General features: G+C 41.1%; 3 protein-coding genes across 3 annotated transcripts; 1 reads left to right on the plus strand and 2 right to left on the minus strand.

Moving 5' to 3' along the window:
- The first annotated feature begins 3,995 nt into the window (after positions 1 to 3,995).
- On the plus strand, positions 3,996 to 12,142 carry LOC104454242 (vacuolar protein-sorting-associated protein 33 homolog). Its single transcript, XM_010069032.3, has 22 exons — positions 3,996 to 4,159; positions 4,297 to 4,336; positions 4,532 to 4,612; positions 4,731 to 4,925; positions 5,035 to 5,145; positions 5,255 to 5,320; positions 5,442 to 5,549; positions 5,641 to 5,685; positions 6,066 to 6,122; positions 6,738 to 6,832; positions 7,199 to 7,250; positions 7,366 to 7,422; positions 7,698 to 7,760; positions 7,851 to 7,957; positions 8,522 to 8,644; positions 8,901 to 8,982; positions 9,069 to 9,139; positions 9,298 to 9,378; positions 10,212 to 10,269; positions 10,561 to 10,616; positions 11,325 to 11,418; positions 11,743 to 12,142. Exons 1-22 carry the CDS (start codon positions 4,107 to 4,109, stop codon positions 11,830 to 11,832), a joined length of 1,785 nt encoding a protein of 594 aa, XP_010067334.1. The 5' UTR covers positions 3,996 to 4,106; the 3' UTR covers positions 11,833 to 12,142.
- Positions 12,143 to 12,729: 587 nt separating this feature from the next.
- Positions 12,730 to 16,093, minus strand: LOC104454241 (U-box domain-containing protein 14). The gene is made up of 4 exons (XM_010069031.3): positions 15,548 to 16,093; positions 14,776 to 14,892; positions 14,100 to 14,513; positions 12,730 to 14,012 (listed from the first exon to the last, which is right to left on the minus strand). Exons 1-4 carry the CDS (start codon positions 15,842 to 15,844, stop codon positions 12,939 to 12,941), a joined length of 1,902 nt encoding a protein of 633 aa, XP_010067333.1. The 5' UTR covers positions 15,845 to 16,093; the 3' UTR covers positions 12,730 to 12,938.
- A 2,035-nt stretch (positions 16,094 to 18,128) lies between these two features.
- Positions 18,129 to 22,649, minus strand: LOC104454239 (ras-related protein RABF1). The gene is made up of 8 exons (XM_010069030.3): positions 22,417 to 22,649; positions 22,010 to 22,086; positions 20,691 to 20,774; positions 20,431 to 20,525; positions 20,195 to 20,300; positions 19,216 to 19,305; positions 19,019 to 19,105; positions 18,129 to 18,491 (listed from the first exon to the last, which is right to left on the minus strand). Exons 1-8 carry the CDS (start codon positions 22,439 to 22,441, stop codon positions 18,453 to 18,455), a joined length of 603 nt encoding a protein of 200 aa, XP_010067332.1. The 5' UTR covers positions 22,442 to 22,649; the 3' UTR covers positions 18,129 to 18,452.
- Positions 22,650 to 23,423: the final 774 nt, after the last annotated feature.

Consider the following 23,423-nt stretch of genomic DNA (forward strand, 5'->3'; position numbering starts at 1 on the left):
CCCAAGGACCAGGTTAGGGCTCGTGAGTCGCCGCCCCTCCCTTCCCTCTTTTTATTTATTAGTGCTTTGAAAATGGACGGTCCGACGTTGAATGCGGAACTACCGGGGCTCGCTCGTCGCCGCCCGTGGCGTTGACGGTCATGACGCACGTGACGATGCAATTTTTAAATAGTCCGTAGCCTTTCTAGGGAAAGTTCCGGCGGTGGGATCGAGCTTCCCTTCCGTCGTTTTTGCTTGTTATGTCTATGCGTTTTGTACGACCCCAATTTAAAAAAGGGTGCATTTGATTGGACTTTTGGGTAAATTCATTGAAAAATGCCAAGGATTTTAGATTAAAAAGTTTTTCATAATATAAAATTGTATTTGTTAAATTGTAATATGAAGGTCCATTGTAAAATACATTTGAGCAAAATAGTGTTTGAAAAAATTATATTTACAAAGAATTTTTTTTGATAAAAAAAATTATCAAAAGAAAAATAAAGAAGATTAGCCGGCAAGGGCAGCGACCATCAGCGATCGAAATTTGTTGCGGCGGGACATCCGACTTAGGCGGCCTCGAAAGACGACTAGGGAGGGCTGCTCGAGGTCGAGCAACCCCTGAAGACCACCGGTAAAAGCCGCTTGGGGTCGAGTGACCTTCGGTGACCCCGCCATGACCTAGATCTGGGCAGTGAGGTCACAGGAGGTCACGCGACCTCGCCACCCCCAGATCTAAGGCGATGAGATCGTGCGACCCAAATCAGGGTCAGCAAGGTCCTCCCGCGACCCTGCCGCCCTAGATCTGGGTTGCGATGAGGTCAATGACCCAGACCTCACCGCGACTCAGATGGTGCGACGGTCGCACCACCCCTCAACGACGATCGCGCCTCCCCTCGACGACAATCGTCTGGGCGATGGTCGCCGGCAATTGCTTGCCCTTCATCGGCTACCGCTCGCAAAGAAAAATATGATGAATAGTGAGGGCAAAACCAGAAAAATAAAAAACCAATGAGGATAATTTGGAAAGAAATTTTTTTATTTTACTTCCTCAACTCAGCATGCCGAGAAGGCTAAAGCCCAAGGCAGCCCCCAACCTGCATTAAGTTTTCAGCCTTGTGAAGGCTAACATTTTCCAAATGGGGTTTGAAATTTTTTTACCAAACACCCCTACATTGGCCCAAGGATCTTTAGGGGTTCAAAGTGGCTTCTCAAGGCCACTCCCAAACACACCCTAAAGCGATCACACCCCCTCTGATCCCCACCTTGAAAAAGTTTTCGAAGAAGTTGTTTTTGAAAAAAAAATAATGACTTCTTTCAGTCAACTTGAAAATGAATTTGGAAAATAATTTCCTTGTTTGGTAAATAAATTCTAATTTAATTTTCCTAAATAGATATAATATACAAGCGTTAGTTTTTATGCATAAGCAGTTATAAAACTAAATATAGGCACTAGGATTCCGAGTCTGGCCTCAATGGGCCCTGACCTAGGTGTTGGGGACTTTGGCCTAACTTTGATGGACCCAGGTGCCAAGGGCTGAGGCATAGACTTTACGTTCATGATCCCCAACCTTGGTGGACCTAACCACGGGTGTCAAGGACTTGAGCTTTGGCACTGAGGTCCTAGACTCGACCTTTTATGGACCTAAGCTTAGCCTTGATTGAGTAAAGCGAATGTCAGCATCCTAGACCCAACCTTAATGGACCCGAGACTTGGGCATGAGCACTAGGGCTCTGAACACAGACATTGAGGTCGCTAGTCTAGCCTCAATGGACACAAGTATTGGTGCCAAGGACCTGGGCCCGAGCATCGATATTGTGAGCTCGGCCTCAATGGACATAAGCTTGGGTGCTAGAAACCCAAGCATTGGCATCAGGAGCAAACATTGAGATTTTCATGTCTATTTGTAGAATTTATGCTCAAAGCCTCAATATATAGTTTTATATTTAAAAAACGATTTCCAATTTTTAAAGAAGAACACATTTTCCTAAATTTAAGCAAAAAATTTTCATTGACATTATGGAAGACAAGGAAGATGTCTTCACCAAATTTTTTTTTTGCAAAACAATTGGAACCTCAAGAGTGATTAGTTTTGAGGTAAATCGGCACCCACCATAAAACCCGTGATTGGATCGGACAAGGTAGATTCCTAGTTCGTAGAACCAAGAATTGACTTTGTGCACCAGCAAATCGGCAGTATTTTTATTTTTATTTTTTCGGGTTTCTTCTATGATACCTACCAAGTGCACAACATATTGATTCGTTTGATCTAACGAGTCTGCAGTCTTTTTCCGAAGTTGGTGACTCGAAACACAAAAGCCATTTTCAATTCATTCGTTATATGGATTTTCCCATCTTATCCATTGAAAATAGTAAACAGTTATATGGCATACAACGAACACATAATCAATTCGCAGTGTTGTAAGCTTTGTACTAGCATCCAATGGATATACATGAGACAATTCTTTAAGAAGTCATAAACTTATTACGATAGTCAATTTAGGCACAAACCTTTAAGTTTGCCAATTTAGTCATACATTTTTTGAAAATTTGCCAATTCAATCTAAACCTATTATTTTGATAATTTGCTGGAATGACTACATTGGCAAATTTCAAAAGATTTAATCCTAAGTTGATAGATTGTCAAAAAGTTTAAAATTGAATTGATGTGATTGAAAAAGTTTAGGTTTAAATTAACACAATTTAAAGATTTATGACTAGATCAGACGTCGTAAAACAAATTTAGGATTTCTTGGACAATTTTTTCAATATATATATATATTGATTGAATACGACATGTTGCAACAATCAACTTGCTATGAGATTGTTTGTCCATGCCATGAAGAAAAAAAAAGGGCATATTATGGGTAAATTTGATTCTGCATCAGGAATTGGGAACTCGACCCTGCAGGAACCACACAAAATAGGCTATTTCGGTTTGGCTCGGTCTAGTTTGATTTCTCGAACTAGACTGGACCGATGCACGCCTCTAACGAGACTCACTGAGGGCCCATTTGGTTCGGTTTTGGGGAAATACCCTTGGGAGAATGCAAATACCTTTGAGGTAAATGGGTTTTCCGAAATGCTATACTGTTTGGTAAACTATAACTAAAAAGTGCTTTAGGGAAATACAAGACTATTTGGTAAACATATATTTGAAAAGCCATTTAGTGTAATCAAATTAAGTTTTTTAGTTTTAGTATTTTTAAAATTGTAAAAAAGAAACAATGACTATATAATCTTTTACATTTTCATGTTGAGAGTAATGTAAAATATATATATATATATATATATATATATATATATATATTAGTAAATTTATTTAAAAAATTATATTAAAAGAATTTGATTATAAATTAGATGCAAAGCTCAACTTTTGGCCTAAGGTTCTTTTAGGTTTGTTTTCAACTTTGAATAATTTTTTTTAATTATTGTAATATTAATCATCTTCTTTAATTAATGATCATTCTAGTATATTGATAAAAATTGGGCTACTTGATTGTCAAAAGATAAAAATGACAAAAAAAAAGTGAACCCAACATTTGCAAAGGGTTTTTATTATTTTTAAAATAATAAAAATAAAATACGATGAAATTAGTCGCCGTCAACGGCGGTTGGGGTGTGGGGAAGATGATCGGTTTAGAAAAAAGAAAAAAAGAAGTCAATAGATGAATAGTAGAGAGGTGGATTTGCATTTCTGAAATGCTGAAAGCCCAAAGCAGATGGGGACTTGCTTTGAGCTTTCAAAAGATTTGGCCAGGACACGCCAAACGTTGAACCAAACGTCCCAAATTTTTTCCAAACTTTTAGGTGAAAATTCTTTAGGAATCTTTGACCGAAATGGCGCGAATCGAATACGACGGAAGGATCCATGGATCACCCAAAAAGGCGCAAAAATACCATAATGATGGTCTACCTACAGGCAAACCGGAGGAGGCCCAAAAGGAGGAGCGAGTCCAGCCCGTCAAACACAAAACAAGCCCAGGCCCGTTACCAGCCCGGGAGAAGCTCGAGACGATCGTCGTCGTCGTCGTCTTCCTCTCCCCCCGTCTCTCTCCGTCTCTCCTTCTCCGACGAGGCTCTGCGGCTGCTGCAAGGAGGCGACTCGGCTCTCTTTCGCCCGGCTCGGATGGCGCAGATACCGCACCTCGACAATGCTCCCGTCAACCTCCCGTCGATCAGGCACTCATCGCTCTCCCGACTCGCCGTCGATTTCTTCTTCATTTTTTCGATCGGACTTTGCTCATCGGCATCCCGTTTTTTTTTTTTTTCCTTTTTTTTTTTCGTCGTCTAAAACCTGCTTCGTTCGTCGGAATCAGGGATCAGTCGCAGAAGGAGCTCATAACCATCCTGAAAAACGTGAGTCCTTTCGTTTCCAGCTCGATTAGGCGGCGTGGTCTGCTTTTCTTTTCTCTGCAAATTCAGCTGTTTCCGGCATGGAACCGCGTCCGGCTCGTGTCCGCTTCCCGGTTCCTTAGCGTCGCGCTTGCTTGTGTTTGAAATTGGAGCTTTCGTTTTCGTATGTTGACTCGTTCGAGTTTGGCGTTTTCTCAGATCCGGGGGAGGAAGTGTCTGGTCGTCGATCAGAAGCTCAGTGGCTCGCTATCTCTAATCATCCAAACTTCGCTTCTCAAGGCAAGGATGTTTGCATGTAGTTAATGGTCGATGACTCTGTTTGTGGGGAAAAGACACTGCAAATAATGAATTCATCATTCGAATCAAGGTTTACAATGTTTGGTTTGCTTGGAGGCAGGAACATGGCGTGGAGTTGAGGCATCTTTCTGCGGAACCAATTCAAACCGAATCTACCAAAGTTGTTTACCTCGTCCGGGCTCAACTTGATCTCATGAAATTTATATGCTCGCACATTCACGGCGATCAATCCAAGGGGTTTCAGAGGGAGTACTATGTTTATTTCGTTCCTCGCCGGGCTGTGGCTTGTGAGAAGGTTTGAAAATTTGGCATCTTTGCCATGCACTAAGGATGAGTTGACTGCTAGTGATATTCTCTTCCGAGTGTCTGGTAAAGTTTGTTCAATCATCTCATTTGCTGTGCAGATTTTTGAGGAGGAAAAAGTTCATCAGTTGTTGACCATAGGGGACTACCCACTATACCTCATTCCCATGGACGAGGATGTCCTATCATTCGAACTGGACCTTGCTTATAAAGTAAGGATAAACTCTAGTTCATTAGCTGATGTGTGCCAGTCCCAGAATAGAATTCCTTTTGATAAGATTGTCTACTTACTTCCTTTTTCTCACTTTCCCTCTTTGATAGGAGAGCCTAGTCGATGGTGATACAAGTTCGCTCTGGCATATTGCCAAAGCCATTCACAAGCTTGAGGTGCGATTATCATGCATACCATATAAGAAGCTTTTGAGCTTCAGCATTTACTTTTCTCCTTCCCTGTACTGGTTGCGTTGGAAATCGAACCTGTTGTGATGTTGAGTAATTTGATTGACAGTTTGCTTTCGGGGTGATACCAAATGTCAGAGCTAAGGGCAGAGGCTCAGTACGAGTTGCAGACATACTTAATCGGATGCAAGCAGAGGAACCAGTCAGTTCGTCTGATGTAATAATGCATAGCTTTTGTAAGCTTAGTGGTACTTTAGCCATACCATCTGTTTAATTTTGTGTATTTGTCTTCTCGACTATTATTGCAGATTGTGGTGCCAGAGATAAACACTCTTATTCTTCTTGATAGGGAGGTAATTATGGTTCCGAGTTTATTTTCTGTTCTTTTGGAGGTGAAGCATTATGAAGTGCAAGAACACAGATATTCCACTAACTTGGGAGGATCAGCTCTGGCAGACTTGTAAAGATTTAGGAATCAGATCAGACTATTTTTTTCCAAATTTTAGGTTTATGGAAGATGAATTGTCTTATATTTAGTTAAATGTGCTCCTGAATGCGCTACGCAAACCATCTACCATGGGGGGGGGGCAATTATTTTGCTAAGAGCATCCTCATCAGAGTTCATGCGACATTAACTGCAAGATCATGCGGTTTCACGAATTCCATTAAAACATGACACCAATGTCTGATTGATACTGGAAGTGTGATTAAAAGCTTAACTTTTTGGTTGCAGGTTGACATGGTTACTCCTATGTGTTCTCAGTTAACCTATGAAGGGCTCTTGGATGAGGTAAATTGACTTATTTGGTACTTTTTGCAGTCTCTAAAAGGGTACAACACCTTACTTCAGTTTAGATGCATAATTAGCCACTATAGTTCCACTTAATTGTGTACACAGACTTTCATTATATTTTAGTTGTAGTCACTGATTTCTTAAATACTTAGTGCATCAATTGCAAATCAATTAAAGTTAAATGCATTCGGTCGGAGAAATAAAAAATCAAGAATCCAGTTGCAGGCTGCATCAAAGTACAATGACCGCTAATGGGTTTTCCCCAAAGAATTAAGTGTATGTGAGATATCAGAAATTTCTCAGAAAAAAATTAGGCTGAAACTATTGTTGATAGTTCAGATTGGTTTATCCAAAAGAATGTTAATGAGCTCTATTGTGATTTAGAGAAAGTAGTTGCAGTTAATTGTGCTCTATGTTTCTTTTTTGAAATATTTTTGGCGTTTGCCAAAACATGAGTTGTTTGACCTTCTGATGGTTGACTGTGGACATTTAGAGCATCGTATACCAGCAAATGTACTATAATAGCTATGTGATCACATTCAGAAGGCAAGGTGCTGTTTTTCCGTTGTTGTCGTATCTGTAAGTTATCTCTAATACTTCCGATTTTGGCAGTTTTTACATGTGAACAATGGTTCAGTGGAGCTTGATGCATCTATCATGGGTGCTCAACAAGAAGGCAAAAAAATGAAAGTTCCACTCAATTCTAGGTAAGATCTCTAGCTTACCACTGCTGTGGCTGTTATATCCTCAGCTGATAGATACTGTTTGGATGAGACTATGCCATCCTAGCATTTGATTTGTGTGGCTCACTTTTTGAGAAGCCCTTTTTATGTGATCCACTTCGTTGTAGTTCATATAACTGCTTATACATTGCATGTTTTGTTTGTTATGAAGGGTTGTCACTTCATTGTTCCTTGTTCATTCTTAGCGGGGAAAAAATTAGAAATAAAGTATGTTGCATTCATGTGTTTGTTGGTTTTTACTTCTCTTTTGCTCGGTAATGTCAATGGTTTATCCATATTTCTTTTCAGTATTCCTTGATCCAGTGACACTGTTTGTGTTTTGAACTTTAGTGACAAGCTTTTCAAGGAGATACGAGATCTCAACTTTGAAGTTGTTGTCCAGGTTGACTTATCATCTTGTTCTTTATGTTGCCTCGTACTATGATGTTACTATCTTTGCTTCGAGGTCATATCCTTGGATGTTCCATGTCTTAGTTCCAACTGCAGTTTGCTTGCAGGTTTTACGTCAAAAAGCAACATCAATGAAGCAAGATTATACGGAGATGACAACAACTGTAAGTCAACTTGGTTCTGATCGCATGTGCCTACATCCCACAGGCCCCAGAGATCTTCGACTTCTAGTTCCTTTTTCAGCAGACAGAATGTGATAGCCTTCGTGCATATATTTGATAGCTGCAATTGTCTGTCACTAGAAGCGTTTAGTTCATGTAGCTGAGATGGCATAAATGGGTAGAAATTTTAGATTGCAACTGAATGTGTTTGGGGCATTCTAATACTCCTGTGAACAGTTTGAGGGATAATCTGAAAAGTTTTCTGACACTGCATACAGAGTCAGACAGTTTCGGAGTTGAAGGATTTTGTAAAGAAGCTGAATTCACTACCTGAAATGACTGTAAGTACTGTTGCCTTTTATTTTGCTGTTTGCTTATTTCCTAATTGCTTGAATTCAATTATAATTTTTTGCTTTCTTTTCTCTTTTCAGAGGCACATAAATCTTGCTCAGCATTTATCAACTTTCACATCTAAGCCATCGTTTCTTGCACGACTTGACATGGAACACACACTGGTCGAGGCTCAGAGTTATGACATGTGAGCTAATTCTTTGAATGTACCTCTTATCATAAACTTAGCATGTTCCTTCTTTCGCATAAGTTCTACTTTATTATTTTATTAAGGTGTATATCCCCTTGTAATGAAAGTTGCATTTTACTCGGTTTTAGTGGCTAAGTATTCCTCTTAAGGCAAGGAAAAATGACATTTTTCTCCTGATTTACTCTGATAAGACTCTCAAGTCCAAGGTCCTCCTCTGCCCAATATATATGCATCCTCATATATTCATCTTCTCTTTAATGTCTTGGTGTCATATACTCTGATTTTAATTGCTGTGGAGGATGTATGGCTGTTAATATCATTCCATTAGACATAATTTCTGAGTGATCCTAGTCCATTTGGCTTGCCATTCCAATAGGGTAAATTGGTGGGACTGGTTTTTCCCTCTACATGTACAACCATAGATAGTTACTGGATTGAAGTGAGAGAAATTCATCGGTTTGAAGAGGAATAGATTGATTTTTGATGAGTGATTTTTGTTACCTGCTGCCGGAGTTTTCTCATACTAAACTTTCTTTTTTGTTATCTGTTATATACATGCAGTTGTTTTGAGTACATTGAAGAAATGATCCATAAGCAGGAACCTTTTGTCAATGTCCTACGAATGCTCATACTGTTCTCTATTACAAATGCGGGGCTGCCTAAGAAGCATTTTGATTATTTAAGGCAAGTATGACACTCTTATACCAAATGTGAGTTCTTTGTCCTTTACACTATGGTTGGGAAGATAGAGAAAGGGTGGGGAAAGAAAATTTGATTATAAAACTTTTATTTTCCCTCTCTCCCTCCCTCTCACAAAGAAATTTCAAAATCTCTCTCATTTTCCACTCCAATTTTCATCCCCTCCCCTTTTTCTAACTTTCCAAGCAGAACCTTGATATTCCCATGTTTAAATTTGGTAGTATCATTTATCTTGTTTCAGGAGGGAGCTACTTCATAGCTATGGTTTTGAGCACATGGCTACACTGAACAATTTGGAAAAAGCTGGACTGCTGAAAAAGCAGGTATGGTGCCTTCACCAAGTGCTTTTACCTCTAACAAGGTACTCAATTAGAAAATATTGATTGGTCTGTATTCCCCAAAACTGCAGGAGTCAAAGAGCAATTGGCTGACAATAAAACGTGCTCTGCAGCTTGTAGTTGATGATACTGACACAGCCAAGTACTATCATTCTTCATCTCGTTCTCTGCTTCTAATTTTCCACATAGATCATGTCGTGCTGTTACCATTGATTTGTACTTCTCAGCTATCCTCCTTTTTCTTTTCATGATCATCTCGTTGCACTTGTGACTGAACTTTGAAGTTACTCTATGCTGCAGTCCTAATGATATTGCCTATGTATTTTCTGGATATGCGCCACTTAGCATTCGACTTGTTCAGAATGCCATTCGATCTGGTTGGTGAGTCTTTATCTCATGAATCTCACATATATTTTGTATTCGGTGAGCTGGATTGCTTTTTTAGCTTCTGTTATATCCATTCTATTTCTTGCTTTAATATACATAAGCCTTGATGGCCCAAAAAAACAGAAAGAAATCTGCTTGAGCCTTTCTCAGTTTTGCTTGCAAGTTGAAGTCAATGATGCATGGTGGCCCTTTTGGGTTGTTAGCTTAGAATAATTTTTCTGTGGATCCTCACGACAATTCACATTAGAAGTAAACAAAATGTAAAGATTTCATTCTTGCTTTTTTAATCCACTGAAATTCTTTGAGTTTCATGCCTGGGTAGGCCCATGAGAAGTAGCATCTCTGGTGTCAGAAATTGAAGAGTTTCACATGGTCATTTTAAATAATTCGATCTGACTACTTTCTTGTTAATTACCGTCCAGTTCACATGTTAATAAACATATACATGTGCTTAGTATTTCATTTAGTTGTTCTTACCTTATTACTAGCAGCATTTTTATTATCGTGCACGAGTTTAAGGTTTTAGTATTAGGAAATAGCAAATATCATTGTCCTGGTTTAAATGCTAGATATTATAATGCTAGTCATTATATACTTACTTGGGGATTACATTTAATTGGTTGTAAACAACTACCTGTATGCTTTAACATCCCAAAACCAAAGGCCCAGCCCATCATCTCCCAAGTATTTTATACTTTTATATTTTACAGAAGCTCACTTCAACCACTTCTTACTCAACAATTTCTTTTATGCCTGGCGTACAAAAGTGCTTGCTTGCTCTGATACCTTCTGAGAAATCTTTGAACTTCAATAATCATGACTTGTAGGCGTCCCATTGAAGAGATCTTGAGAATGCTACCAGGACCCCATTCAGAATTGAAGAGAGTAAGTACTATTTTAAGTTTCTTGCATACTGCTATTTGTTCACTTCATTTTTCTCTCAGCGATTATGTTCATGCTTCATATTGTAGCTGTTATTGGATGATTTCTTTGGCTCATTTCGTAGTTCTTATCCTAAGAGACCATGTGCATTTGCATCATCACTAACATGTGGATGCTAATCCTGTACCTTTGGTGTAGTTTCATTGGTCTACTTGAGATTTATTTGATGGTCAACTATTGAGGGCCTCTGTGGTTGTGTTAGTTTGTCTCATATTCTTTCTGCTTTGTCTGCAGAGTAGGTTTGCAAGCAGTCAATCAAATGATTCGTTGCAAGATGCTTCGGTTGACAAGTAATTTCCTTTTATTTTCAAACTATATGGCTCCGCTTAAATTGGCATTTTTCTTTATATTCCTTTTCCCAATTTGTTGCCACAAGATAAACTTTGGTGTTATGTTTGAGGTACCGTTTTATATTTCTGGCATGTAGTTTGGGATTTTGGTCAAATAATACTTAGCTCTTCTGTTTGATTTCTTTTTGAATGGTTAGCTTTGTTGGACTTCTATTTTGACTAAGTTTGCGGTATGATTACTACTTTAGCTAGCAAAATAAGTTGATCTCTTAGTTGTTTTATATGTATAAACTTAAGGATGTACTTTTCACTCGAAGGAGGAAGCTAGTATATCATCAACGGACTGGATAATATGCGGAACTGAGAAGTTATGTCTACTCCTATCAATTAAGAGATCAGTGAAAATTAAAACTCATTTTCCTCTTTCCTTTAGTGGAAAGTTTAATGATGCTAGAGGAGTTATCTTCATGATCAGAATAGTCTGGTTGTTTACCACGAATCCTGGATGAGAGTTTGTCGTTTCTTTCTTTTCTGAGTCTCCTTTGCCTCAATCCACTGTGACAGTTTTATGATCGGTTTAATGATAAAGAGCAGACATATGCAAGTGGTACTTTCTTTAGAATTGCTCCATAATTAATGCTATAACTTTCACATTTATGATATCCTGGTGCAGCCATAGTTCTTATGAAACTTCTTTCAATTTGCCAGAGTGACTGGAGGAAGACGCTCCCTGGTACTTGTCGTTTTCGTGGGAGGGGTAACATTCGCGGAGATTTCTGCTCTACGATTCCTCAGTTCTCAGGTGCTTGTTCTCAATTTTGTTTGTTAGTATTTTCTTGCAGATTGAACAAATAAACTTTGCAATTCTTTTTAAGACTGTAATCGCTGGCTGTTAAGTGGGTCAGATTGGTGTACATGAAGCTGCTAGTTTTAAAACTTCGGGCAGAGTCTAACGCATGAAAGAGCTGTTTTGTCAAATCTAATTAGTTTATGTCACTTCATTCTCTATGTGGCTTTTCAATTAGTGGTTGGAACATTAAAGATGGAAGTATGAAGTTGGCTACAAGTCATGCTATATCTTCAAGATGATTTCATTACAATAAATATTCCCCTGTTTTGCCTGCAGGAGGGGATGGCATATGATATAATCGTGGGCACTACAAAAGTAATCAGCGGTCAAACCCTGACTGAAACATTTGTCCAGAGCATGGGTTGACCGGTGATTCCTTTCCCCGCTGATGTCCAGTCATACTCTTGTGTAGAGTTTTGCAATTTTTGTGTTGTGCAGATGACGTGAGATTTCTTGATTGACCGGTTTTCGAGATCACGTTGTAATTTATCTTTCTTCTGGGCACTCAGTTTTCATCTGATCATGTGAGGAAGAAAAGAACGTTAACCTTCTCTTCAGAGAAACTGGATTGCTAAAATCGTCATGCTAATATGAGTGGAGGTGAGAGGGCTCAGGCGCAGAAACAATAGGGTGCTACTCTGATCTTTGAATGTGATTCAATCACCATTTGTGAGACCAAGCAGATGCCATGATTCTTTGCTTCGAATTACAGCTTGTGTACGAATCAATCCCGCCATATTTGTGCCATAGTATCGTGATCCGCCGATTTGGAACGGGCTCCATCCTGTCTCTGCCTTTCAGCTTCACCCTTGTCCAGCCTCGCTGCTGTTCATCCTAACAAATAACCCTGCCATACATTCTAGCTCACACGCTCTCTGCTTTTCGATATACAATTGGATAGGAGGAAGAAGAGTTTGTTTTCTTCCATACATTCATTGAAAGGAGTTGCTAAAACTTAAAACAAAATTCGGTTTTCAAAGGATTCTTAAGTATCAGACGTATCCTCTCGCGTTTCGTTTCAAAGGGAGAGGGCACAGGAGCAAAATGCTGCTCTGTTTACTTTCCCTTCACGAGAAAGGACGATTTTACTCATCCGGAATTTCTTCCTTCCTGCTGTAATGGCCGCCTCAGTCACACTGAACGTGTTCTGTTCGGCCATGTCAAATTCAGCGAGTTCCAAAGTATTTGTCCCGAGGAAAAAAAATAGGCTTTTTACTTTCTCTCGCAAGCGGCAGTTGCGGAGGCAAAAGGAAAAGTGACGTCTTTAACCATCTAAGAGGGGCCCAGAAATCTCATAGTCGAGGGTAGAAAAATTGTGGACCGAACCTGTCGTGCACCCTGCTTTGCAGGTATCAATTATGTACATGATGAAAACAGAATTATTACATGTAAGACTTTCTTTGCCGACATCCTTCCCTGTACCTTACGTTTCTTTAAACCACTCCCAAAACCACTCTCACCAGACACATATGTCACAATTCAGGAGCCGTCTCGGCTCGTTGGATAAGCTCCAGTAGAGTCACGGCTTTTCTCTTGGCGCGGTCAGTGCCGCTCTCCGTTAGTTCCTTCAGTACCTCCTCTGCTCCGAGATCTTTCGCAAATTTTAGCTGCTCTACATCACCTGAGCACAGAGACCAAAGCACTGCCGCCGCATTCTCTCGATTCCGGGGCGAACCAGTCCTTATAACCTCCACCAACACAGGGATGGGCTCGGCTTGGCTGATTGCTACCTTTCCTTCAGGATGGCTCGCAAGGATTGCTAGAATTGCCAATGCCTCATCCACCATCCCACCGCCAGCATCCTTCAGCAGTCTCATGAGCGGACCCACGATACCGGCCTTAATGGCCCTTGCCTTGTTCCCTTGATAGATTGAAAGATTAAAGATTGCAGTAGCAGCATCCTTCTTTCCTCTGGGAGTGCCTTCGCATAGCAATCTTATAAGGGCAGGGATAGCCCCGGCTGCTCCAATGGCCACCTTGTTCTCATCAATTACCGATAAACTGAACAGGGTGGCAGCTGCATTTTCTCTTGCCTCCATGCTTCCGTTTTTCAGCACATCCACAATGTCTGGTATAGCCCCTGCATTTACTATCGTCCCTTTGTTACTATCGTTTATAGAAAGATTGAGCAGGGCAGTAACCGCATGCTCTTGGGTTCGGGAATCTGTGGAGGATAATAGATCAACAAGGAGTGGAATCGCTCCTGCCTCCGCAATGCACACTCTATTATCTGCATTCCTCTTTGCAAGCAAGCGGAGCTCCCCTGCAGCCCCTCTTTTTTGCTCCGGATTCCCATTGGCTAGCTTCTCTAACAAGGCATCAATAGCGGCCCGATCGCATTCAGAAGCAACACGACCAGATCTTTTGGTTCTGGATTTTTCCTGCTTTTCCGGAAGCTCAACGCCATTGTTCTCGCACCATAAAGCGATCAAACTCTTCAGAACATAATTAGGTGTTAAGGCTGTGTGCAGTAGTGTCTGCTGGGTTTTGGGACACGTCTTATGCCCTGCATCAAGCCACCTCAGGATGCACGATCTTTCATATGTCTGTAAAATAAGAGAATCCATTTGATGACTACAAAGGGATGATAGCTAGAGTGGCATGAAATTATCAAAATGCTAACCATAATATACCTGTCCGGTGGATACTATGACCGGATCTTTCATCAACTCAAGGGATATTGGACACCGGAAATCATCTGGAATAACAGGGGATCTGTGCTTTATCAAGCCCTTCTCACTCTCAGAGGCAGCCACTTCAGGATTTTCCCTGATTACAGACTCCTTCAACTTCCTAAGCAGCCACACCATCCTCTCTGAGCAGTCCACTAGCTCACCACCACTGGAAATAACCAGTTCATGGATAGCAAGCGATTCTCTCTTTAGATCATTTAAAGTCTTCAGTTGAAGCTTTTCTGAGAGCCGTTTCAGTACTGCTAGATCTGGTTCGTTTTCCCTTTGAGCTATATCTAAGTCCATCACCAGCTGTAAATCAGGCGAGTCCATTCTTTCATTTGCCCTTTTAAACTGGGCATGCACCAGTTCAATCTGCACAATGTCAAAGGAACTTCGCTTTGAAATTCTATAAATCAACATATGTGACGCAAGACTTTTTGCACAATCGTTCCCCCTTTTCCAATTTGCATCACATCAGCGGGGGGAATACTACACCCTATCCTCCAATTTTAGTCCAAGCATTGAAAATCATTGTGCTGTACGACTCGATCACATATCCAATTCATGGAAGAACTAAATCAGACAAAGAAAATAAGATATGCTTTAGTTCATATGTTAAAGTCGGAAATCTTACCTGTTCTCGAACTTCCTCTGATATATCTAGTCTCTCATAGGGGATCATACTCAAAGCAGCTTCAATTTGTCCTGTCAACTGATGGAATTTCACAGCGCTCTTGTCAATTTGAAAAGCCTGGAGCACGATACATAAAAAAAGAAAAAATGCTTAGCGAGAAAGAACAACCTACATCAACTGAAGATTTCGTTTTGGTAACCAAAAAATGATCTACTGTTGCTTATTATAGTAAAATACTTGAGTTAGATATGAACCAATGGAGCAAAAGAAGTGAAAAAAACAATATATATGATATGACATTCTCAGTTTTCTCGTGTCGTGAACATTGCAGCTGCTAGAAAATGATGCCCCTATGTTCAATCAGAGAATAAAATCTAAATTTATGGCAAGCAACTAATGATCATGAAGTTGCGCCCCTACTTTCTTCCTTAGCCTCAGAGGCAAAGGAATTTGAGGGTTCAAAAGTTTAATGGGGGTTAACAAAATTCGAATTTTTTCGCATTCTCATCCACAAAAATAAGCATCTCCACACACCCTCGAAGCACACAAACTGCAATCAAGCATCGCAAAACCAGGCCTAAATGATCAAAACTCAACTAATCATTGCAAAGCCGCTCGCCAAGCGCGATAAAGCTAGAATTCACATCCCACCCTTCCAAATTCATCAAAACTCGAAATTTCGCCAACCAAAACCATCACGACTCGAAGCACAATTCAATCATCCGGAACAATCCCCTCGACCACACCACTCGGGAACAACGGGCACCCTTACCTGGTACAGCTTACTCCCTTGATTGACCGACCTCAGCACCACCACGGCGGAATCCAGGGCAGCCCGCAGCATCTCAAACCCTCTCCGACCTTCCTCCCCGACCTCTCCCCCGCCGCCGCCGCCGTCCCTCAGCTCCTCGAACAGGGGGCTCAGCAGCTTTATCCTGCGCACCAGGTTGCCGTACATCCGCTTGCAGCAGTTCCTGCACTCCGGCAGGCCGGCGACCTCCTTGATCGACTCCACGAGCCGGCTCGGCGACGCCTCGTCGCTCCGCCGATCCTCCGTCTCCATCTCCATCGGCGGCGGCTAAAAAGGACCGAGAAGCAATCCAACAGAACGAAGAATCAGTTGCCGGATCGAGCCGGGACCGACAGACTCGAGGTCAACGGGAGAGAATCGGAGGGGAGGAATCCGGCGACCGGGGCGGGATTTGGAGCTCGAATTCGGATTCGGAAGAGAAGAGGAGGAGGAGGAGGAGGAGGTTGGAGACGAGAGTCGTAGGCGGCATGCTCGGAAGGATCACCGAGTCGTCTCCTCCTTATTTTGTTTGCTTCCTTCCGGCTGTTTTTTACTGTTGCCATGATCGCGACTTGCAGAGAGAGATGGAGCAGGGAAGCGGCGATGACGTCACCTGTGACGGGAGCTCCGAGGAGCCGATTTTACATTTTGGCCCCGGGGATTTCTGTTCCTTCTTTTCTTTTTCTCCTTTTTCCTTCTATTTTCCCCCTCCTATTCTTTTCTTTTCTTATTTTTTTTTTCATTTTGCGTGACCATCCGAATTTCGGCGCATAGTACGGTTTTTCATTATAGCGGTGCTAGATACTTGGAAAGTAATTCGAGTTAATCCTGATAAATTCCGCGCTATATATTTTTTAAATTATCTTTTGATTTCTCAACAATCTTTTTGAATAAATTTGATTGGTTACGACGGACAAATCCTCGACATTTTTATTCGTGTCAGATCATTTATAAGTTTTTTTTTTTTTTTGGGAGAATACATATATTCGTAACTTGTGAGATCAGGAAAAGATAGAAAAATAATTTTTCGAATGTTTTTTATGAATGATTTCTTTCTCCAGACCAATACAATTGATAGCAAGATATGAGATCCGATTCCCATGTCTAGCCTGGAATTAACCGCGTGCTTATCGAGGACTTTGCCCAATGACAGTTATCCTAGAACCAGAAGTCAACTCGATCTTTCCTCGACGCCTTTCCCAGACGCGCACGAAAAAAGAAAAGAAAAGAAAAACCCAAAAATGTTTGGGGGAGGGGCTCTTTCGGAGAAGGAGAAATGGAGCCGCGTGGCGAGGTGTGAAGGCGGCCGGCGGGCACACGTAGACGGTGACAATGTCGTCGTGGCCGGTGATGTCGGACCCGGTCCAATCCGGTGCCGTAACGTGTACGGCATTCAAAACATCGCTCGGTGGGACCCCTCGTGTTATTCCCCTCTCGATTGATTGTCATTAGGGGAAAACAAAGGAAGCAATCTCCTGGAGTCGGTAAGATAGGTCCTCCCGTACACGATAATCATGGCCCAATTTCGGGCGGAGAAAATGCGAAAACGAATTACGGAAAAATCATTTCTCATTGACATTAACCAACTCAAGGATGACAAGAATCTAAGGTAACGATCATGATGTCTATTAAAATCTTCGAGGGATCTCTCGTGCACATTTGAATCGTACATTTTTTCAACCGAGCTATTCATTTCATCACGAGAGGTTTTACGCAAAGGACATGTCGGATTCAATGAGGATTCGCGGGTTACCTGCCTGCCAGCCCACCTAATATTTCTCTTATTCTGTTCTTTTTCAAATGAAAGACGTTGAAAACCAACTCGATTGCTAAGGAAAATAAACAAATAAATGGGGGGCCTGCGAATGGAAAGAAGGGGAGGAGGAGAAAGTCATACGAGTGCAATGACAGGAGGAGAGAAGATGTGGTGGAAGATTATGGTTGGCGTAGTTGCAGCTGGCCATTGATCACAAGTTCATGGGAGTACACGAGATTTAGCTCAAGATTAGGTGGACATGACATTTGCTTCGAATAGACAAATGGGAAAGGGACTTCGACGCGCAGGCATTATTACTTCATGTCGTGACCATTGGTTCATGGCCACTCCCATTATTGAGATGAGGAGGTAGGTGGCATAAGCGTAACATAGATTAGCCCCTGATTGCACTCGAAAACAAAAGCGCAACGAGATTAGTTAATAGGGGTTTGAAAGCTTCTGCGATTTGCCGCCACGCAGCGGCCCTGAATCTTTTGGAAGCTTCTGGGTAAGGAAAGAGGTCGTTTTCGAACCTTCATCTGGCCACTTTTGAATTGAAAGGAGAGCGACGATCGTCGAAAAAGGGAACTTTAGGAAAAAGGTAGTTGCGTTTCGTGTCATGATATACACGGAGACAGGAAGATGATTTCGTTTTCTTCTTTTAGCCATGCAGAGAGATCAGATGCAAGGGTGCAGTTGTTGCATATACTAGACGCATCTTCATCCTCCTATCACATCAATACTCACGGAATTCCTCTATCGTTTTTATCAAATTTAGGAATGACAGAAAGGGAAAATGTAGGGATCTCAAGTTCAAGCAGCATTCGAGTTATAATCAGGCTAGTAAAGGTCATTATGAAGTTCGAGTTTGCCAAGCGAAATCGTTGGCCACATCGGTCTGAATCACCACTGGGTTTCCTTTCCATGTCACATTCGCAAGCTCTCTCTGGTACAATTGAGGATTGATCATCTTACAACTTATGTGGAGTGAATTCATGGACAAATGAAAGTAACTGTCGACCAAAGAATTCCAGGACAGGAGGTATACATTGGGATAGATATTTTACATCACCGCCGTTGAAGACTCCAATAACATCATCTGCGGCTTTAAACACGGTATGAACTTCCCAATCATGACGGTGTTGGACGTGGAAGTCGCTTGGCAATTTCCTGAGAGCAAAAGAACAATTTCAATATATAGTACTTAGAAACTGCTATAATACTTTTAAAAAAAAATTGATTTGTGCTCAAGAGGAACATCGCATGACAATTATTATAATCGCTTGATGGATGAAAGAATGGTGCCAGCAGTACTCCACTAGGTTTTGCGAAAACAATATCGCCACCACAAACCAAATAGAGATTCGTTTTATTAATATTCAAAGAATTTAATCAACTACATCAATCATTACTTCAACATTCCTTCTGATAACAAAAATCGATCAAGATTGGAGCTGAGTGAAGCAAAGGAACAAATCTATCAGAACTTTCACTTCAATAACAGCAACAACTACTACCATATAATGGAACGAGACAAATGCTAATGGGGCAAATCAAATCAAAGATGAATATAGAACAAAACCATGTTCTTTACGTAGAACTGCTAGAAGTTTACGAGGGCCATAGAAGTATTTATGAACACAAGGCATATTATCAATTAAACCATGCCATAATTCTTATATGTCAGACATATATACCTCAAACAGCTGATTTATATTATCTGCAGTTTTAGCAGATGTCTCAATGAAAAACATGCCGTTCTTCTCAGCATAGTCAATGCCATCCTACAGGAACAATGACAGCAATTTCCTGTGTTAGCAGTTACATTTGTGGAAGAAGAATCCCTATAGACATATATTCCAGAATATAACCAATTGCAGAGTGTCACACTCACTTGGACCGTCACTTCTCTATTCTCCTGAAGGTCAGCTTTATTTCCAACCAGAGCCATAACCATATCAGGGCTTCCATGTTTTTGAAGCTCCTATGAAACAAAACTATACATTGTACATGAACAGAATCTTCATCAAATATATCAAAATAAAACTCCATACTGAAAGATAAGAGAGAAAATATCAGGTCATTGAGCTATTAAGAGTACAAAGTGACGGTTACTGTAACAGTATACTAATATTTCGGCACACAATGAATACCATGAGATATTAAGAGAGGAGGATAAAACTCCATATTGAATATAAAGAGAGGAAAATCAGGTCATTAGATACTAAATGAAGTGATATTACTGTAACAGTACACTAGTATTTAGGGCTCACATAAAGTGTTTGTGTGTGTGTGTGTGGAATGAGCAGCATCAGTAGCACCCAGTTTTCTACTTGATTTAACCATACTCTAGAAGTGAAAATACCTAGCTACCTAACTTCTGTTTATATTCATCCAACCAAAAGAAAAGAACTTTTAGATATATTGGCCTGGCATTCTATTTCAATGTCTTTTGACATCCCAGAGTATATCCTTACTTTACACGCTTTTCTTTCTCTTTCTTTTTCTCAACTCTAGATGCACTAGAACAACCTAAATCATACCATCATCACAAAGACCACATCGATATTCCACGAAAAAGGGTCATTATGGAACTTAGACAATCTTGACAACACACACACACACACACACACACACAGAAAACCCAAGTCTTGGCTTCCACCACAGAGATTATTTTCATACCATACATCATTCAGTCAAAAACATCAAAGATGGTAGTAGCTATTCTTTTTAAAACCCAGTCAATGTTATTCATCCCTGCAAGGTTTTTGAGGATCACTCTCCAACAACTTCTACCAAAATTCACCTTAAACGAAAAGGTAAACAGGAAAGTGTGCATTAAAATATAACTGCTGCAATCCCCGAGCCCCTACCTTGACCCAGTACTGAGCTTTTTGAAATGATTCCGGGCTTGTTATATCATAAACCACTACTGCAACCGCAGCACCCCGATAGTAAAGTGGGGCCAGGGCAGCATACCTGTATAAGGAAAACCAGTAAATTCTTCTCTGTGTGTTCAGGATAGATAAATGGTTGAAGGAAGTTTCCATCACCCCACTTCTTAAAATATGAAAATTCAAAAGAAAACATAAATTGCACAATTTAATACCTCTCTTGACCAGCAGTGTCCCATATTTCAAACTTAACTGTCGTAGAATCTTGCAAAGCTATGGTCTGTGACAGGAATGATGCTCCAATAGTCACCTGCAAATAAGACCCAAAAAACCTGACTATTACAAATCAAAATTTCAGAAATCAAGGTAAATGGTTAAGAACAGAATTAGGAACTCCAATAAAATAAAGAATGAAATTTCCCAAAGCCTGAACCAACTGAAATGGGCAAATTATGAAAAGTATGGAATTCCTTGCCTTAGATGTTGGATCAAACTGACCACGGACAAAGCGAAGTACAATGCAACTTTTCCCAACACCAGAATCCCCTAGAAGTACAAGCTGCAGACATGATAAGGAGGTTAACGACATCAGGATTGGTTGAAGGCTATATATCGTAGCACTGAGCATAAATGCTATTGTGAGCTTCCCAACTAATAGAAACACATAGTGCAACTCACATGCATACCATGTCTATGCCCTCTTTCTGGAGTTGGTGGAGTTTTTTAACAGCACATCTATGCTCTTTTTTGGGTGGGGGGTGGAGAGGGAAAATAAGAGGAATCAGATTCTACCATTTCCCCTCAAGATATATTTGCAACTGGGAGAATTGGTATGATTCAATCAGAAAATTTGTTCAAGTAATGTAAAGTGCAGTGCTCAGAAATATGGAGATCTTCTCTTATCATCAATAGAGTCCAAAGTTATCGGTAGAAGTGTTATATTGGACAACGTTAGTTTGAAAGAAACTCGTACAGGCAAACAAGGACATGAAGTCTTGATCCAGAGAGAAGACTAACAAAGTAGAGTAAAACAGGTAAAAGATTTGGGTAGCCAATCCCAGCAAGGCATAGCTTGTTGTTATGGTCGTGACAATGATCCCATAGATGACCAATCCAGAGAAAAAAGATTTTAGTAGATTGGAATAGCTTAGTAAGACCAACTGTAGTAAGTATTCAGTAAAGTCACATATAAGACTGCCTTTCCTAATTCTACTCCAAGGACTAAATGGCATTAGAGGACTACTTAGCGAAACGGTATCCCTGCGATTGTGTATGTGATGCAGGAACAGAGATTGCTCTGTGCCAACTAACATGTAGAATTTACATCTTAAAGGAACAGACTTTATAAACTTAATGACTCGAGATGGCTTGTCAACACTGAAACTAACTACTAAACTGACATAGCCTTGATGTTGCTATGCATTTCTTTAATGAACTAATGTCGTGTCTGGATAAGAAATGTCAGATGCCTTCATGATATCAACATACTGCATTGCGAATGGATACCCCAAACAAGGATGGTATTAGCATGATTGCGAGGAATCAAGAAAATGCTAAAATATGAGGCCAATAAAATAAAAAATTCACGAGATATTCAGATGCTGAAGCTATATAAAGCAGCAATGACTTATGAGGATGTTGCATATCACGCCACCATAATCCAACTACGCAGGAGACTTCTAAACAATCGAGGTCATCACCTTAATCACACCAAGTGCCACCTAGAAATAAGATTTCATACCAGCAGACCGACCAGACAAGAAAGAAAGAAATGATCACACGTAGCAACCGCACCTTAACACGCAGGTTCTTCGCGTCGTTCACTGCACCGTTCTCCGAATTGAGCCCGCCCAATCTCCCAGAAGCCCTATCTGCAATAACCCGAACGTCGAGCCAATCAAGCACAGAGCAGATTCACTAACTAGAGGCGTTCATCAAATCCCCAATCTCGCAGCTACCGCGCAAACAATTCCACCCATCGAATTCGCCAAACCCTAGCCCCGATCTACACACTCGACTACTGCCAACATATAGAAGAACACACGCGACTCCAAAAACGCGGGAAAACCTCCCGCGACAGCCAGCGGTATCCGCGCAGGCGGAGGAAGGACGCGGCTCGACCGGAGCTCGAGCTCGATACGGCTCGCCGCCGACGGGACCGTCCGCGAGGAACGCGCGCACGGCCGGGGACCGGGGATTACCTGGAAGCGAAGAGGAGCAACCCATGGCGGCTCCGACGAGGTGAATCCGGCGGACGCTCGGATCGGCGGACGCGCGGGAGCTCGAGAGAACCGCCGGTCGAAATCGAAGGTCGGCGTGCGGGGAGCGCGACCGAGACGGAGAGGGGGAGGAGGACTGGAGTTCGTTGGAATATCGACGGGCACGAATGAAAGGTAGTTGGCGTGGTCGACGCTACGGGATCACTTCCCCGCGACGACAGGTCGTTTTAGCGTCGGACCTCAGATTTTGTCGTCTTCTTTTCCCGTTTTGAGTATAGTCCTTAGGATGCATTTGATTCGATTTTTGAGGTCCGACGGACCTCAGATTTTCTCATAGTGGCTTAGAATTTATTTGCCAGACATCTCTAATTTTTTTTTTTTCCAAAAAGCTTCAGAGACTCATCGGTCTCTTGGTTAAGCAGAATTAAATGCATTCTTAATACTTATCAAGAAAAGTGAATCGTTAATGAAATGATTTTTTTTTTGGTCGGTAATGAAATGAAAGTTAAAGACACCTAAAAAATTGTGGGGCTACATGGAAGAAGGGTGTGATTAAGTTTGATTTCTTGATTATGAATGGTTTTGATAATTAACGAATGAATAAATACCAAAAAGCAGAGATAGCTAGCTGCTAGAAGAATTTAGAGCGCTGAGCTTCAGGGGACGAAGCACGCGAGTCTATTTGGAGATCCATGGTGCAAGTTTAATTAGGCTTATCACGATGAAAGCCCACATGAGAAAGGCTCGATGCATGCAGGCCCATGGGCCAAGAACAGCCCATAAGTCTAAGATGGTTGATGCGCTCGAAGTTCAAAATGGGCTAAGAACGGGAAGTTTGGTTTGGACTTTGGAGATGGGCCATATCAAAAGCTAGCTCAATGGAAAAAATCAAAAGTACTTCCAACTTCATCTTTTTTTTCCCTTTGCATTTTGGCCCCTCTTCCCTTCTCCATTCCAAAATTCTGCCCTCACCCAAAACGAGATGAAAC

Source organism: Eucalyptus grandis, chromosome 7 (assembly GCF_016545825.1).
Source record: "Eucalyptus grandis isolate ANBG69807.140 chromosome 7, ASM1654582v1, whole genome shotgun sequence".
Classification (NCBI taxonomy): domain Eukaryota; kingdom Viridiplantae; phylum Streptophyta; class Magnoliopsida; order Myrtales; family Myrtaceae; genus Eucalyptus; species Eucalyptus grandis.